The sequence below is a fragment of the Callithrix jacchus genome, chromosome 3, assembly GCF_049354715.1.
Source record: "Callithrix jacchus isolate 240 chromosome 3, calJac240_pri, whole genome shotgun sequence".
Taxonomy (NCBI): Eukaryota; Metazoa; Chordata; class Mammalia; order Primates; family Cebidae; genus Callithrix; species Callithrix jacchus.
The window spans coordinates 168098893-168114991 of record NC_133504.1 but is presented as its reverse complement, the minus strand read 5'-3'; the positions used below and the strand labels follow the sequence as shown (position 1 = coordinate 168114991).

General features: G+C 43.1%; 1 protein-coding gene across 4 annotated transcripts in view; it reads right to left on the bottom strand.

Moving 5' to 3' along the window:
• Positions 1-9635: 9635 nt before the first annotated feature.
• SEL1L3 (SEL1L family member 3) overlaps positions 9636-16099 on the bottom strand; it is a 119951-nt gene continuing 113487 nt past the window's right edge. For 3 of the 4 annotated variants that reach the window (XM_035293937.3, XM_035293933.3, XM_035293934.3), the window contains one exon: positions 9636-10769. Coding sequence is in view for 2 of the 4 variants with exons in the window: in XM_035293933.3 (XP_035149824.3) it covers positions 10630-10769 (140 nt within the window). In the remaining 2 variants the exon portion in view is untranslated. Of the gene's footprint in view, positions 10770-10986; positions 11136-16099 lie in introns of all 4 variants that reach the window. The other variant, XR_008480270.2, reaches the window with a different exon arrangement.

The following is a 16099-nucleotide window of genomic DNA, read 5'->3' as shown; positions in this document are numbered from 1 at the left end:
AAGTGCTAGAATTACAGGCGTAAGCCAAGAAGTCTGGCTATTTCTAACCTTTTCAACATATCTGTTGCTGTACATAAATCTTGTTCCTAGTGGCCAGGTGCAGTGGCTCACGCTTGTAACCCCTGCATTTTGGGAGGCTGAGGTGGGCGGGATTACCTGAGGTCAAGAGTTCAAGACCAGCCTGGCCAATATGATGAAACCCCATCTTTACCAAAAATAAAAAAATTAGCTGGGTGTGGTGGTGCACACCTGTAATCCCAGTTACTTGGGAGGCTGAGACAGGAGAATTGCTTGAACCCAGGAGGTGGAGGTTGCAGTGGGCTGTGATGGTGCCATTGCACTCCAGCCTGAGCAACAGAGGGAGACTTCGTTTCAAAAAAAAAAAAAAAATCTAGTCCCTAGCTTTCTGACTGGTGCATGGTTTTCTATGACATCCATCAAGCATGTCTGTTCTCAGACTGACGGACACATCCAGGATCCAGGCTGCTCCAGCTTGCTCTCTCAAACAGTGCTGTGAGCATCACCCTCCTTTGTACATAGTCCCTATTGGACCTGCGCAGAGCTCGGGAAGCTCATACCTGAGATGGGCTTGCTGAGCCCTAAATGCTTAACCTCACTAAGTACTTTGCTATCATATTATTCACCTGTTTACTCTGCCACCTGTGCACTAAGACTAGAGAATTTGTTTCCCCACATACTCAGAGTATTATCTGCATTTCTTTGGCTTTCTTTTTTTCTCCTGAGACAGAGTTTTGCTCTGTTGCTGAGGCTGGAGTGCAGTGGTGTAATCTCAGCTCACTGCAACCTCTGCCTCCTGGTTTCAAGCGATTCTCTTGCCTCAGCCTTTCAAGTAGCTGAATTACAGTTGTGCTCCACCACGCCCAGCTAATTTTTGTATTATTAGTGGAGCGAGGGTTTCACCATGTTGGCCAGGCTGGTCTCGAATTCCTGACCTCAAGTGATCTGTCCACTTCAGTCTTCCAAAGTGTTGGGACTACAGGTGTGAGCCACTGCACCTGGCCCCGTATTACATATATATCTAATATATAATATACATATATATGTAATATATGTTATATATAATATATGTATTTTTGTTTTTATAATATATTACATAATATAATATATATTATTTGTATATTATATATATTATATATATCATTTATATATTTATATATTAAATATTGTAAAGGTTATATTATATTTATATATATTATTTATATATTATATATAATATAATAACCTTTTCAACATATCTGTTGCTGTGCATAAATCTAGTTCTTAGTGGCTTGGCACAGTGGCTCACACTAGTAATTAATATATATATAATTATTACATATAATTATGTATATAATATATAATATATGTCATATATTATATAATATATAGTATATATAATAGGTAATATATATAATACATAACAGATATACATTATATTATATATTATATATAACAGATGTACATTATATAATATATATTATATATGACAGATATGTATATTTTTTTGATGGAGTTTCACGCTTGTCATCCAGGGTGGCATGCAATGGCACGATCTCAGCCCACTGCAACCTCTGCCTCTCGGGTTCAAGCGATTCTCCTGTCTCAGCCTCCTGAGTACCTGGGATTACAGGCACCTGCTACCACGCCCAGCTAATTTTTGTATTTTTAGTAGAGACAGGGTTTCAGAACCACGTTGGCCAGGCTTGTCTTGAACTCCTGACCTCCAGTGATCTGCCCACCTCAGCCTCCCAAAGTGCCGGGATTATAGACGTGAGCCACCTCGCCTGGCCATATTAACTGTATTTCTAACATTTAGGATGGGTGCGAAGTGGCATCTTTGTATTTTAATTTATATTTCTTGGACTTCGAGTCAGGCTGAGCAGCTCTTTATCTACTTTAAGTCATTAGGGTTTCTCCTTCCATGAATTGCCTGTTCTGTGCTTTGAAGATATTTTTCTAGGATGTTCTGCCCGTTGTCGTGGTTGATTAACATACATTCTTTGCACATTCTAGACATTGATGCTTTAGGTGTGGGACGTTGCAAATCTCACACTAAATGCACCAACTGTCTGTGGTGTTCTTTTTTGAACAGAAATCCGTCATTTTTGAAGAAGAGAAATCTCTATTTTTGTATACTGTTTAAGAAACCTTTTGTTATTCAAAATGGGTAAAATCTTCTTATGTTTTCTATTGCTAGCTTTGTAGTTCTGCCTTTCACAGGTAAGTCCAACTCACTTGACATTATTATTTATTTGTTTACTTATTTATTTATTTGTTTTGAGACAGTGTCTTGCTCTGTCACTCAGGCTGGAGATTAGTGGCAACATCTTGGCTCATTGCAGCCTCAATCTCCTGGGCTAAAGCGATCTTTCCACCTCAGCCTCCCGAGTAGCTAGGATCACAGATGCGCACCACCATATCCAGCTAATTTTTATATTTTTTGTAGAGATGGGATTTCACCATGTTGCCCAGGCTGGGCTCCCCCTCCTGCACTTAAGCAGTCTGCCCTCCTCAACCTCCCACAGTCCTAGGATTGCAGGCACGAGTCACTGTGCCTGGCCTAAATCTTTCGTTCTTAAGCCCAGCTGGTTTGTTATGCTGCTTCATCAGGGACCAATTTTCCATACAGACCTGGTCTGCTCCTGGCTTTCTCAAGTTTTGCATTAATCTCTGTGTCTCTTCCTGCGTTTCTACCTCACTGTTTCTGGCTTTGTAGTATAACAACACTTGGTAGGTCGATTCTCCTTTTTCTTCTTTTCTCAAACTTTCCTTAGCTGTGCATGGACTTCTGTTCTTCCACAGAAGCATTAAACTCAGTGTGTCAGTTCCTCACAAACTCACAAAATTACCACTTTGACTGTAATGCCATTGAATTTATACATTAATTCTGAGGAAAATTAAGTTTATATATTATTATTCTATTGAAGAACATGGCATACTGCTTTATGTCTTCTTTTAGCACTTTGGTATAATTTTTATTATTTTATTTCTTTAAGGGTCTTAACTTCAAGAAGTAAACTTTTCTTTTTTTTTTTTTTGGACGAAATCTTCCTTTATTGCCCAGGCTGGAGTGCAGTGGTGAAATCTTGGCTCACTGCAACCTCCATCTCCTGGGTTCAAACAATTCTTCTGCCTCAGCCTCCCAAGGAGCTGGGACTACTGGCATGTGCCACCACTCCTGGCTAATTTTTGTATTTTTAGTAGGGATGGGGTTTCACCATGTTGGACAGGCTGGTCTCAAACTCCTGACCTCATGATCTGCCCGCCTCAGCCTCCCAAAGTGCTGGGATTATAGGCGTGAGCCACCGCACCTGGCCAAGAAGTAGACTTTTTAAATTCCCTTAAAAACATCTAATGAGTTCATCGTTTGGTTAATTTCTAGAAACTTTGCTACACAGTTATTGTAAATGAAATCTTATTTACATTTAATATTACTATTTAATTTTCTAGTTAGTTATTGCTGGTGTAGGAAAATACTAGTAATTTTTAATTGGCATTTTGTCTTGCGGCTTTGTTGGACACTTCCTTGGGACTCCAAATGATCTACAACTTGACATCTCCCTCTACCAGGGAGCAGGAAGGAGGAAAGAAAGAAAGCCACCAGAGTACCAGTTCCCCAGACCCCAAAGCTTGGAAATGATTAAGCAGTAAATGAATTTGGGGATCTCTCTCAGACTTGTCACAATGAAGTCATTAAGAATGAGGAGAAGGAGGTTCAAACCATGAGTTATGAACCCGAATGCCTGCACAGAGGAATAAATGAACTAGGTATAAATCAACAGAGGGTGGGGACTGTGGCAAATTGGAAAGGACCGACTCTAACTAAAAGAGGCGGACCTAGTCAGCCTCAGCTAATTCTTGCTATGCAGCAATGAAAGCCCAATTTTTTCACATCATTAGAGATTTTAGGAGATGCCCCAAATCCTTGATTTTACAATATTAGCAACTAATTGAATTTTTTTTTCTTGAGAGGGAGTCTTGCTCTGTCACCCACGCTGGAGTTCAGTGGCACGATCTTAGCTCACTGCAACCTCCGTCTACTGGGTTCAAGTGATTCTTTTGCCTCAGCCTCCTGAGTAGATAGGATTGCAGGTGTCTGTCACCATGCTCCAATTTTTTTTTTTTTTTTTTTTTAGTAGAGATGGGGTTTTGCCACATTAACCAGTCTGGTCTCAAACTCCTGACCTCAGGTGATCTGTCCACCTTGGCCTCCCAAAGTGCTAAGATTACAGGCATGAGCCACTGCGCCCAGCCAAAAGATTTAAAAATATTGAGTGGGCCTAAAAAATTATATCTTTGGGTTGGATTTGTTTCAACCTACTGGTCTGCAACCTATGGTCTAAGAATGTCCCAAGTGGAGGGGACAATAAGGAAGTAACTGAATATCACCTCTGTATCCTACACTCTGTTAACCCAAAATATCTGCGGCAGGTCTCCATCCATTTAGGAAGTTTATTTTGCCAAAGTCAAGGAGGTGCGCCCATGACACAGTCTCAGAAGATCATGATAACCTGTGCCCAAACATTTTAGGGTGACATGAGATATCAATCCATATATGTAAGGTGAACACTGGTTCAGTCAGAAAGGCAGGACAACTGGCAGCGGGGAGGGGTCTTCCAGGTCATAGATAGGCAAAAAACAAACTGTTGCAATGTTTTGTTTTTATTTTTATTTTTTTTGAGATGGAGTCTCACACTGTCACCCGCGCTGGGGCTCGATCTCAGCTCGCTGCAACCACCACCTCCCAGGTTCACGTGACTCTCCTGCCTCAGCCTTCTGAGTAGCTGGGATTACAGGTGCACACCACCATGTCTGGCTACTTTTTTTGTATTTTTAGTAGAGACAGGGTTTCACTGGGTTGGCCAGACTGGTCTCGAACTCCTGACCTTGTGATTCACCCGCCCCAGCCTCCCAAAGTGCTGGGATTACAGACATAAGCCACCGTGCCGGGCCAACTGTTGTGTTCTTTTGAGTTTCTGATTCGTTTTTCCCCAAGGAGGAGCTCAGATATGCATTTATCTCAGTGAGCCGAGGGGTGACTAAATAAAAAAGGAGGCAGGTTTGCTCTAAGCAGTTCCCAGCTTGACTTTTCCTTTTAGTTTAGTGATTTTGGGGGTCCCAAGATTTACTTTTCTTTCACACCTCCTATTTCCTTTTTCCTTCCCTCCTACCCCATGTTGCCTTTATTTTTCAGGGTTCTATTCCAGCCAGCTTGGACACTAGGCTTATGGAAATTGTATTTAGAATTTAAGGAGAGAAGAGGAAGTTTGGGGCTTGAGAAGGTGTGTGCTGGACCCAGATCATACATTCTTGAGAAATCCCCAGAGAACAGAAGTGTAAGGTGGAACGTGAATTGACAATGAGCTTACCAGCTTCACCTGAACCCAGGTTTGACCCCAGAACTGTGCCAGCATTTCCCAACCTCACTTGGAGCTGAGCAGACCAGGATGGCTCCCATGAATGAGTCCATATTCTGGACGGGAAGCAGCCTCCCATGTTGTGAGGTCTGTTGATGGTAGGGGCTGACTTGTGTCCTGCCACTAAATTCCCATGTTAAAATTCCAACCCTGAGCACCTCAGAATGTGGCAGTATTTGAAGACAGGGCTTTTTCAGAGTTGAGTCAATTGGCTGGGCATGGTGGCTCACACCGTAACCCCAGCACTTTGGAAGGTAGAGGTGGGTGGATCACCTGAGGTCAGGAGTTCAAAACCAGCCTGGCCAACATGACAAAACTCCGTCTCTACTAAAAATACAAAAATTAGCTGGGTGTGCTGGTGCGTACCTATAATTCTAGCTACTTGGGAGGCTGAGGTAGGAGAACAGCTTGAATCCAGGAGTGGGAGACAGCAGTGAGCTGAGATCTTGCCACTGCACTCCAGCCTGGAAGATAGTGTAAGACCCCATCTAAAAAAAGAAAAAAGAGTTAATTAAGATAAAATTTGGTCATATGTGTGGGTTTTTTTTTTTTCAAGATAGTCTTGCTCTGTCACCTAAGCTGGAGTGCAGTGGTGTGATCTCAGCTCACTGCAACCTCCACCTCCCAGGTTCAAGCGATTCTTATGCCTCAGCCTCCTGAGTAGCTGCGATTACTGGCGCACGCTACCATGCCTGGCTAATTTTTGTATTTTTAGTAGAGATGGGGTTTCACCACGTTGGCCAGGCTGGTCTCGAACTCCTGACCTCAAGTGATCCACCCGTGTTGGCCTCCCAGAGTGCTGGGATTATAGGCATTAGCCACTGTGCCGGGCTTATATGTGTGGGTCTTAATCCAGTATGGCTGCTGTCCTTATGAGAAGAGATTGGGACACAGACACACACAGAGGAGAGACCACGTGAAGACACCGAAAGATGACAGTCATCTACAAGCAAGGAGAGAGGATTTAGAGGATTCAATCCTGCTGATGCCTTGATCTTGGACAAACTGTGAGAACATAAATTTCTGTTGTTTAAGCTACCCAGTATGTGGTACTTGGTTATAGCAGCCCCAGCAAAGTAATACATTAGGTTTTTTTTTATATAGAAATTGAGGCACAGAGTTGGATGTGAAGATTTCTTGGGATCAGTGTTGGAAAATCCTATAAGAACATGAGGAAATGCCGGGCACAATGGCTCATGCCTGTAATCCAGCACTTTGGGAGGCTGGGGCTGGTAGATCACTTGAGGTCTGGAGTTCAAGACCAGCTTAGTCAACATGGCAAAAATCCCACCTCTACAAAAAACACAAAAATTAACTGGGCATAGTGGCACATGCCTGTAATCCCAGCTACTGGGGAGGCTGGGGCAGGAAAATCTCTTGAGCCCAGGAGGCAGAGGTTGCAGTGAGCCAGGATCAAGATCATGCTACTGTCCTCCAGCTTGGGTGACAGAGCAAGACTCATTCTCAAAAAAAAAAAATAAATAAATAAAGGAACATGAGGAAGGCAGAATTGGGAACTGGGCAGAGTGGGAAGTTGCATTGCAGTGAGGTTGCAACCAAGATGGAGTTTTGGAGCTGGGATGCCCTGGCTTTCAGCACTGTTCCAAACAGAGGCAAGGACCTTTGTTTTCCTGCATCAGTCATTCTCCAGGGGAAGAGATTGTGAATTTGCTCCCAAGGAGGTGTCTGGCAATGTCTGGAGGCATTTTTGGCTGTCACACTGGGAGGCAGGGATGGCGAGCGCCCTCTACAAGCATTCATTCATTCAAGGCCAGGGGTGCTGTTTAACATTCTGTAGTGCACAAGACAACCCTGCCCCGCAGTGAAGAACTGTCCAGCTCAAATGTCGATAGTGCTGAGATTGAGAAACTGCCTACATCAAGGAACCACTGGCCATAGGCTGCTCTTGCAAGGATTTGACCTTGGCCAGATCCCTACAGCTGAGGTGATTCCCAGTGTGGCGCGTAACTGTGAGCAGTCAGCAGCTCATGTTCTCAGCAGATTGGAAATGGGTGTGTTTGCCATAAAGAGAGGATCTCAGCAGAGCAGTCACTCTCTAGCCCCTCAGCCTGCTCTTTCTCTTTCTTTTCTTTCTTTTCTCTTTCTTTCTTTCTTTCTTTTTCTTTCTTTCTTTCTTTCTTTCTTTCTTTCTTTCTTTCTTTCTTTCTTTCTTTCTTTCTTTCTTTCTTTTTCTTTCTTTCTTTTCTTTCTCTTTCTTTCCTTTCTTTCTTTCTTTCTTTCTTTCTTTCTTTCTTTCTTTCTGTCTTTCTTTCTCTTTCTTTCCTTCTTTCTTTCTTCTTTCTTTCCTTCTTTTTTTCTTTTTTATTGAAGCAGAGACCCCTCTGTTGCTGCTGAGGCTGGAGGGCAGTGGCATGATCTCGGCTTACCACAACCTCCGCCTCCAGGCTTCAAGCGATTTTCCTGCCTCAGCCTCCGGAGTAGCTGGGATTACAGGTGCCCGCCACAACACCTGGCTAAATTTTTATATTTTTAGTAGAGATGGGGTTTTACCATGTTGGCCAGGCTGGTCTCAAATTCCCACCCTCAGATTATCTGCCTGTCTCGGTCTCCTAGGGTGCTGGTATTATAGGTGTGAGCCACTGTGCCCAGTGAAGATTGCTCTTTCTTATGTTATAAAAATAATAACCAACCATATTTAGGACCTGATATAGTTTGGATATTTGCTCTGCTCAAATCTCAGTGTTGAGATGATTGGATAATGGGGATGGATTTCTCACGAACCGTTTAGCACCATCCCCTTGATGCTGCCCTCATGACGGTGAGTTCTTGTGACAGCAGATTATTTAAAATTATGTGGCAAAAAATTTAAAACAAATATATATGTATATACACACATATATGTAATAGGCTGGGTGCAGTGGCTCATGCCTGTAATCCCAACACTTACGGAGGCTGAGCCAATTGGATTGCCTGAGCTCAGGAGTTCGAGACCAGCCTGGGAAACATGACAAAACCCTGTTTCTACTAAAAATACAAAAAAATCACTGGGCATGGTGGCACATGCTTGCAGTCCCAGCTACTTGGAGGCTGAGGCACCAGAACCTAGGAGGTGGAGGTTGCAGTGAGCTGAGATTGTGCCACTGCATTCCAGCCTGAGAGACAGAGCAAGACTCTCTCTCTCTCTATATATATATATATATGTGTGTGCGTGTGCGATATATATGTCATATATGACATATATATCACACGCACACACATATTTCTCTCTCTATATATATATGTGTGTGTGTGTGTGCGATATATATTTCATATTAAAAATGTCTTTATATATTATATATTTCTTATATGACATATATATGACATATATATATCACACGCACACACATCTCTCTCTCTCTCTCTCTCTCTATATATATATATATATATTTTTTTTTTTCCTAGAGAGAGAGAGAGAGAGAGAGAAACAAAAATAAAATCAATAACCGTCTGTGGCACCTGCCCGGCTCTCTCTTGCTCCTGCTCTGGCCATGTGAGACAGGCCTGCTCCCGCTTCCCCTTCTGTCATGAAGCTTCCTGAGGCCTCCCTGGAGGTCAAATGGCTGTCAGCACTATGTTTCCTGTAAGGTCTGCAGGACTCTGAGCCAACTAAACCTCTTTTCTTTATAAACTACCCTGTCTCCAGTATTTCGTTATAGCAATGCAAGAACGGCCTAATACAAGACCCTATCTTGTAGGCTTTACATGCAGTATCTCAATTAAGCCTCATGAAAAGCCCAAAAGGTGGTTTTTATCACCCCATTTTATAGCACAGGAATCTGAGACTCAGAGAAGGTTAATCACTCACCGAACGTTACTGAGCTTGTCAGTTACAGGACCAGAATTTGAATTCAGGACTGTCAGCCCCCAACGTCTGGCTTTTGTGCAAATCAGGGGACATTTGCTAAAACAAGAGCAGCACTCATAGGAGGAGGAGGATGAACTGCAAACTTAGCCTGAAATTAACATGAAGCCCAGCCTCAGAGCAGCATGAAGCCCTGAAACAATGTCTGATACCCTGCAAACGTTCCAGGCCCAGCCCTGACCGCAGGATTCCTGGAGAGAAGCCTCCTGCCACCTTTCTATCTGCAAATGTTAATGGGTTATGAAAAATAAGCCCTCTCATCAGGAGGACTTTTCTTTTTCGCCTCCTCAAGAAGAATGCATGGACCTGTAGACTTTGTATGGTAAGACTAATTATAAAAAAGAAAAACAAAACACTTTCTGGTAGTCAATTGTATAAAAATAATTTTATTTACTACTGTAAATAAAGTAGTGCAAAGAGTAGTTTGGACCCACAATATTGCATTACTGATTTATTTACTACCTTAGCAGCATGTAGTATACAGGCATTCTGCTCTTCCTCTTCCTCTCCCTAACACACACACACACACACACACACACACACACCCTGTGCAGACTCAGGCAGGCATAAGGGGTAGGAATGAAACTATAAGCTAAAGGCTTACTTTCTGCATATTCCGTTGCTGCCAGTCTATTCTAATGGGTAATTCATGGAGAAGACTACACTTAAATACTAAGAATCTTCTAAATGTAATTTCATAGATTGCAATTGAAATGTAAAAGATATCCGACAATGTCATTAAATGATTTGGAAGCGCAACGACCCTAGAAAAATTCAAGGAGAAAAATGTAAACCAATTTACAAAGCCATTACCCTCCCTGCGTTTCCAGGCATAAACAAATTATTTCAAGGTGCCTTATAACTGCTGGGCCTTGGAAGTCAAAGAGAATCTATCAATTCGGCTTTGAGGAACAGGGCTGTGGCAAACACAGGTACCAAAATCTTATCTACCCCGTAGAGAAGTCCTAATTTTCTGTTCTTTGATAAAGGAATGAACCATCTACTGTGTTTCTTAAGACACCTCTTAGTGTCTAAGAATCCAGATCAGCCATGACTCCTAATACATTCAATCACTAGGAACAAAAGTCTGTGATGACCCAGTAAACCTCCACACATGCCCTTTGATCAAGATGTTCCCTGTATGTGTTTGATGACCTTTGGTATTACCACTGCCTGATCTGGGTACTTCCTTGTAATTTGACTTAAAAAAAGAATGACACCAAGTGCAAGATTTGCATCCAGTTGACAAGACATTTAAGGTGTTCATCAGGATCATGCCCTGGCCCCAGCTTCCCAATACCAGCTGTTGAAAGGCTTTTCTCTCATCTGGAGAGAACTGGAGTGCACAGTTCACCCACGTGGCTCCAGGTTATTAGCGACTGTGGCCTGGTCCTGGTCAGAGGCATCTGCAGCCGGGGTTACAGCTGGACTTGCAGTGGACGTGGCAGTGTCTGGGGAGGCCCGGGATGGTCTTGGAGGGGGATTGCTCGCTGCAGAGACACATGCACAACAGGTACTGAATACTCAAAACAGTGCATTCAGGACGCACAACCACACCTCGACTCTGGCAAGCCAGGAGAGATGCATCTAGTCTAATGACCCTGAAACTAACCACCCAGGCAACTTTGACCCATTATCTAAGTTTAGCAAGATGCCACCACATGCTGACAATCTGATATCTAGATAAAAACCCTTCAAGTCTTTCACCTCCAAGTGCCAATGGTCTTCCCCAAGGGGACATTCTAGGAAGTTCAAGAATGGGTCCCCAAACTTCGGGCTTTTCTGGATATATGCAGGAATTCTCCTCCGGGCCCCTTCCAGTACCTACAGAAGAGGTCGTGGATTCCAAGACTGTTCTGAAAGAATAGGAAAGTGGTGGGAAGGGGCAGGATGCTGTAGAATGATGTGCCCTTTCTAAGGTCACTAAAGTCATTACTCAGCCAGGTGCGCAGGCGTGGCAGCCCACGCCTGTAATCCCCGCACTTTGGGAGGTTGAGGCAGCCAGATCACCTGAGATCAAGAGTTTGAGACCAGCCTGGCCAACATGGTGAAACCCTCTCTCTAATAAAAATACAAAAAAATTAGCCAGGCGTGGTGGTGGGTGCCTGTCAGCTCAGCTACTGAGGAGGCTGAGGCTGGAGAATAGCTTGAACCCAAGAGGAGGAGGTTGCAGTGAGCCAAGAATGTGCCATTGCACTCTCTCCTGGGCAGCAAGAGTGGAACTCCATCTCAAAATAAATGAATACATAAATAAATACATAAATAAATAAAGTCATTACTCTGGCAGGTGATCTAGTGATCAAAGCCCCAGTGATGAGGCACAAAGACCATTTTGCTACAGTCGGGAGAACTGGTTTCGGCAAGTCTCATTTATCTACTGCTAACAAGTGACCTTGGGATAGATACAGAACGGCAGACATCTTGGTGGTAAATGTTTAAATCTCCCGGGCCTCGGTTTCCTCACTTGTGAATTGAGAGTCTTGGAGTAGATGACGTTGAAACCCACTCTGATCCTAAGATTTACCTTCCTGATGATCTCTGAGGAAGTTTATGAAGTACAAAGGCATGTATTTTCCAGCTCAGGGAAATGTTTAAATCACCATGGCAACAAGATAAATTAGCAATCAGTTTTCTGATTTAAAAAAAAAGTGCCAATGTGTAAATGAAGAAAGAATGCATAATTAGCATTGCTACCATTTACATTTTTGGTAAGAACTTATTAAAATGCTTGCTGTTCATACAGGAAGTGAGTCATTATCTGTGGGAGGACCCCCCTCTTCCGCTGGGGGTTTGCAATCACTGCACAAGCCCCCCACAGCCTGGCCTAGCTTTAAAGCGGCCTCTTTGTCTCTGCTCCCCTGGAATGTGCGCTAATTTTATTACTGGACTAGAAAGAATCAAGGTAACCAGGATAATAAGCATGCTGTTTAAAAAATTACAGATTAGAAGTGATTTGTGAATTATTTGCTGCCTGGGGGACCATTTTCTGTCCATTAGTGAGAATGATCAAGAACTGGCCCAAACTTTGGCCCATGGGCCAAATGTAGCCACCGATTGTTTTTGTATGGCTCATGGTCTAAAAACAGTTTTTACATTTTCACACAGTTGAACAGAAGAGTAATATTTTTTGACCTGTGAAAAATATATGAAATTCAAATTTTGCGGCCATAGTAAAGGTTTAGTAGAAATCCAGCCACAGGCTGAGTGGCATGGCTCATGCCTCTAACCCTAGCACTTTGGGATGCCCAGGCGGGTGAATCACCTGAGGTCAGGAGTTCAAAACCATCTTGGCCAACATGGTGAAAACCCTGTTGAATACAAAATTTTGTAAGAATATAAAAATTAGCTGGGCGTGATGGCACACGCCTGTAATCCCAGCTACTCGGGAGGCTGAAACATGAGAATTGCTTGAACCTGGGAGGCTGGAAGTTTCAGTGAGCTGAGATCACGCCACCACACTCCAGCCTGGTTGACAGAGCGAGACTCTGTCTCAAAAAAAAAAAGAAAGAAAGAAAGAAAGAAAGAAAGAAGAAAGAAAGAAAGAGAAAGAAAGAAAGAAAAAGAAAGAAAGAAAGAAAGAAAGAAAGAAAGAAAGAAAGAAAGAAAGAAAGAAAGAAAGAAAAGAAACCCACAATGGCTGCTTTTCAGCTAAGACAGCAGAGTGGAGTAGTTGTGACCAAGACAGCCCGAGGGCCCAAAATGTTTATTATCTGGTCCTTTACAGAGAAGGTTTGCTGATCTCTGCTGTTGTTAGGAGTAACATCTGCTTGCCAACTGACCAGATGGAAGCAAAAAGAAAGAAGAATACGTGGGACTATATAGGATTCATCCTGAAATGAGAGAATGTTTGCAAAAATGAGGTGTAAAGGGAAAGCCTTAGAAATTGTGTGCTATGAGTAAGATCTTGCCTACTCTGTCTGGGCCTCTGAGCCTAGCAGCGCCCAGTGCAGGTGTAAGATTCATGCCACTGAAACACTTTTAAGGAGTGGAGGTCCTGGTAAGACGTCAAGCTAATGAGATAGGACGGGAGGACAACGTCCCCATGAAATCTCTCTGACTATAAGGCTACTGCTCCCTTCATGAGCACTACTTCATGACATTTTACTATAATTTTAGTAGAAACCTCATTAGCTGGAAATGTAGATGACAGGCAACAGTAGGAAAAGGTTTAATTACTCTTGTACATATCACCTTACTCTTTTAAAAAGCACATTAGGCTAACCACTTAGCCGGAAGGGATGAGTCGTCTTAAATTATAAATGTACTGATGTTGGTTTAAAAGGTTACCTAGTTGTACCGAGGAGCTAGCAGTTCTACAAATCTTGCTCTATAGGGTGTATTCTACTGAGACGTAGGTTGACATGGTATTAGGCAGGCAGGGCTCTTTCTTTGAAATGGCGACTTCTATTGTCTCCTTCTGTTCTTCCCTTTAGCTTCCTTCAGGCAGCTGGCCAGGCTCCATGATTTTTTGGTCCTAGGAAGTTTGTGGTGGGGCAGAAGTGGAGATGGCTCCAGACGTACTTTACCTTGGGATTTTTTGTTTTTCAAAAGTCTGATCCATTAAGGCAATTATGCTTGGTGTACTCTCCCTGAGAGGGGACAAGGAGAGGGCTTTGAGATGCAACAGGTGAGGAAAGGAGCTTTTTGGAGTCCTTGGGTTGTACCCACAGCAGGGCCTCTACTTGCCCCCATCAGCAATCAGAAATGACGACTTGAGAGAGGCTCGACTTTGGCAAAGATGATGCAGCGCCCAGGAGACCCAGAAGCTGCAAAGTCAGTGGCTGGGGGGACATGGCTGGCCCAGGATGATGTGTGTTCTATCAGACCAGTGACTCTCTGAGTGCCTGCAGGGCCACCCAAACCCAGGGACCTTTCTATTACCATGAGAGACATAAGCTGCAAGAAAGACTGAGCAACCTGGTGGAATGTAAGCCAGGAGTCAAACGCAAGTTCCCTTGAAGGAAAGAATATATATATATATATTCTTTATATATAAATATAAATATATGTTTTTACATATATAGGTATATATTCTTTATATATGAATATATTCTTTATGTATGAATATATATACTGTCTACATAAGTATATATTCTTTTTATATATATTCTTTATATATAAGTATATTATTTATATACAAATATATATATTCTTTATATATATTTAAATATATATGATGAAGATCAAGACATTGACTAATATTTCAAAAGTACCAGTTGCACTGTCTTGGGTACTTTTGGTAGATTAATCAATGCCTTTGTTGAAATGCTCTAAAAAATAGTTGAATAGGTTGGGTGTGGTGGCTCATGCCTGTAATCCCAGTACTTTGGGAGGCTAAGTTGGGCAGATCACTTGAGATCAGGAGTTTAAGACCAGCCCAGCCAACATGGTAAAACCTCATCTCAACTAAAAATACAAAAATTGGCCAGGTATGGTGGTGCACACCTGTAATCCCAGCTGCTCAGGAGGCTGAGGCAGGAGAATTGCTTGAACTTGCGAGTGGAGGCTGCAATGAGCTGAGATCACATCACAGCACTCCAGCCTGGGCAACAGAGAGAGATTCCATCTCCAAAAAAAAACAGTTAAATGTTTTAGAAAGAGTCTACCAGCAAAGAAAAGGATTCTAGGCTTTGGTCATTATGTCTGTTACTGAGGTAAATCAAGCTATTTATGTGCAGGCGCTACCTAGTGTCAGCATGCTTTAATTGCAGGTAAAGTGCCCCAGAGGACATACTCCTTGAGAGCTACCAGCTAAAATTTGTGGGTTTTTGTTTTGTTTTGTTTTTGAGATGGAGTTTTGCTCTTGTTGCCCAAGCTGGAGTGCAACGGCATGATCTTGGCTCACTTCAGCCTCCACCTCCCAGCTTCAGGTGATTCTCCTGCCTCAGCCTCCCAAGGAGCTGGAATTACAGGCATGCGCCACCATGCCCAGCTAATTTTTGTATTTTTAGTTGAGATGGGGTTTCACCATGTTGGCCAGGCTGATCTCAAACTCCTGACCTCAGGTGATCTACCCGCCTTGGCCTCCCAAAGTGCTAAGATTACTGGTGTGAGCCACTGCGCCCAGCCCATTTGTGGAGTTTTAAACACTTTACATTGTATTACCTCATTTGGTTCTCTCAACTACAATAGGCAGTGGATGTAATACTAGTTCTATTTGCAGAAGAGGGAAGTGAGGCACAGATAGGCTCCTTCCTTTGCCCACGGTCACATAGATAGCTAGTAGCCTGAGCAGCATCTTAGCAGCACGACCCCCACACCGATGCTTTAACTACCATCCTGCATGGCTAGCCCTCTGGATGTGGGACATTTAGTGTGGCAAATGCCGTGACATGTCCACTATATATCACAGAGCATAGAAACTCAGGAGAAACACGAAGGTAGTTGGAGCTGAACATAAAATGGATGGACAGCTCAACTGCAAGTCTTGACTATAAATAATTACTTTTTAAAATCAGCTGCCTAGAAAAAAGTGCAAATCACAAAAATGACAAAGCTCCCTAACTTATTGTAACAATCCTCACCCAGAGTTGCTGACAGGAGGCTCCTAACTCTCGACTCCGTTTTCTCTTTTTTACACTGTCAGCACCCAGAGTGCTGGGTTTAAGTTTGTTTCACAACACCACGCTGCTACAGGCACCCATCCCTGTCTTCCCCCAGCTGTGGGGCAGGTCTCAGGACCTTGTGCACCAGCTCCCTGGGGAGACACCAAGGGGCAGGAACCTGGTCTCTGAGCAGTATCCCCTTTTCAGCAGTCTCTCCTCACCTCCTTGATGACCCTGCTCCATCATCCCATCAGCTCCATTGTGCCGCTGGAGTA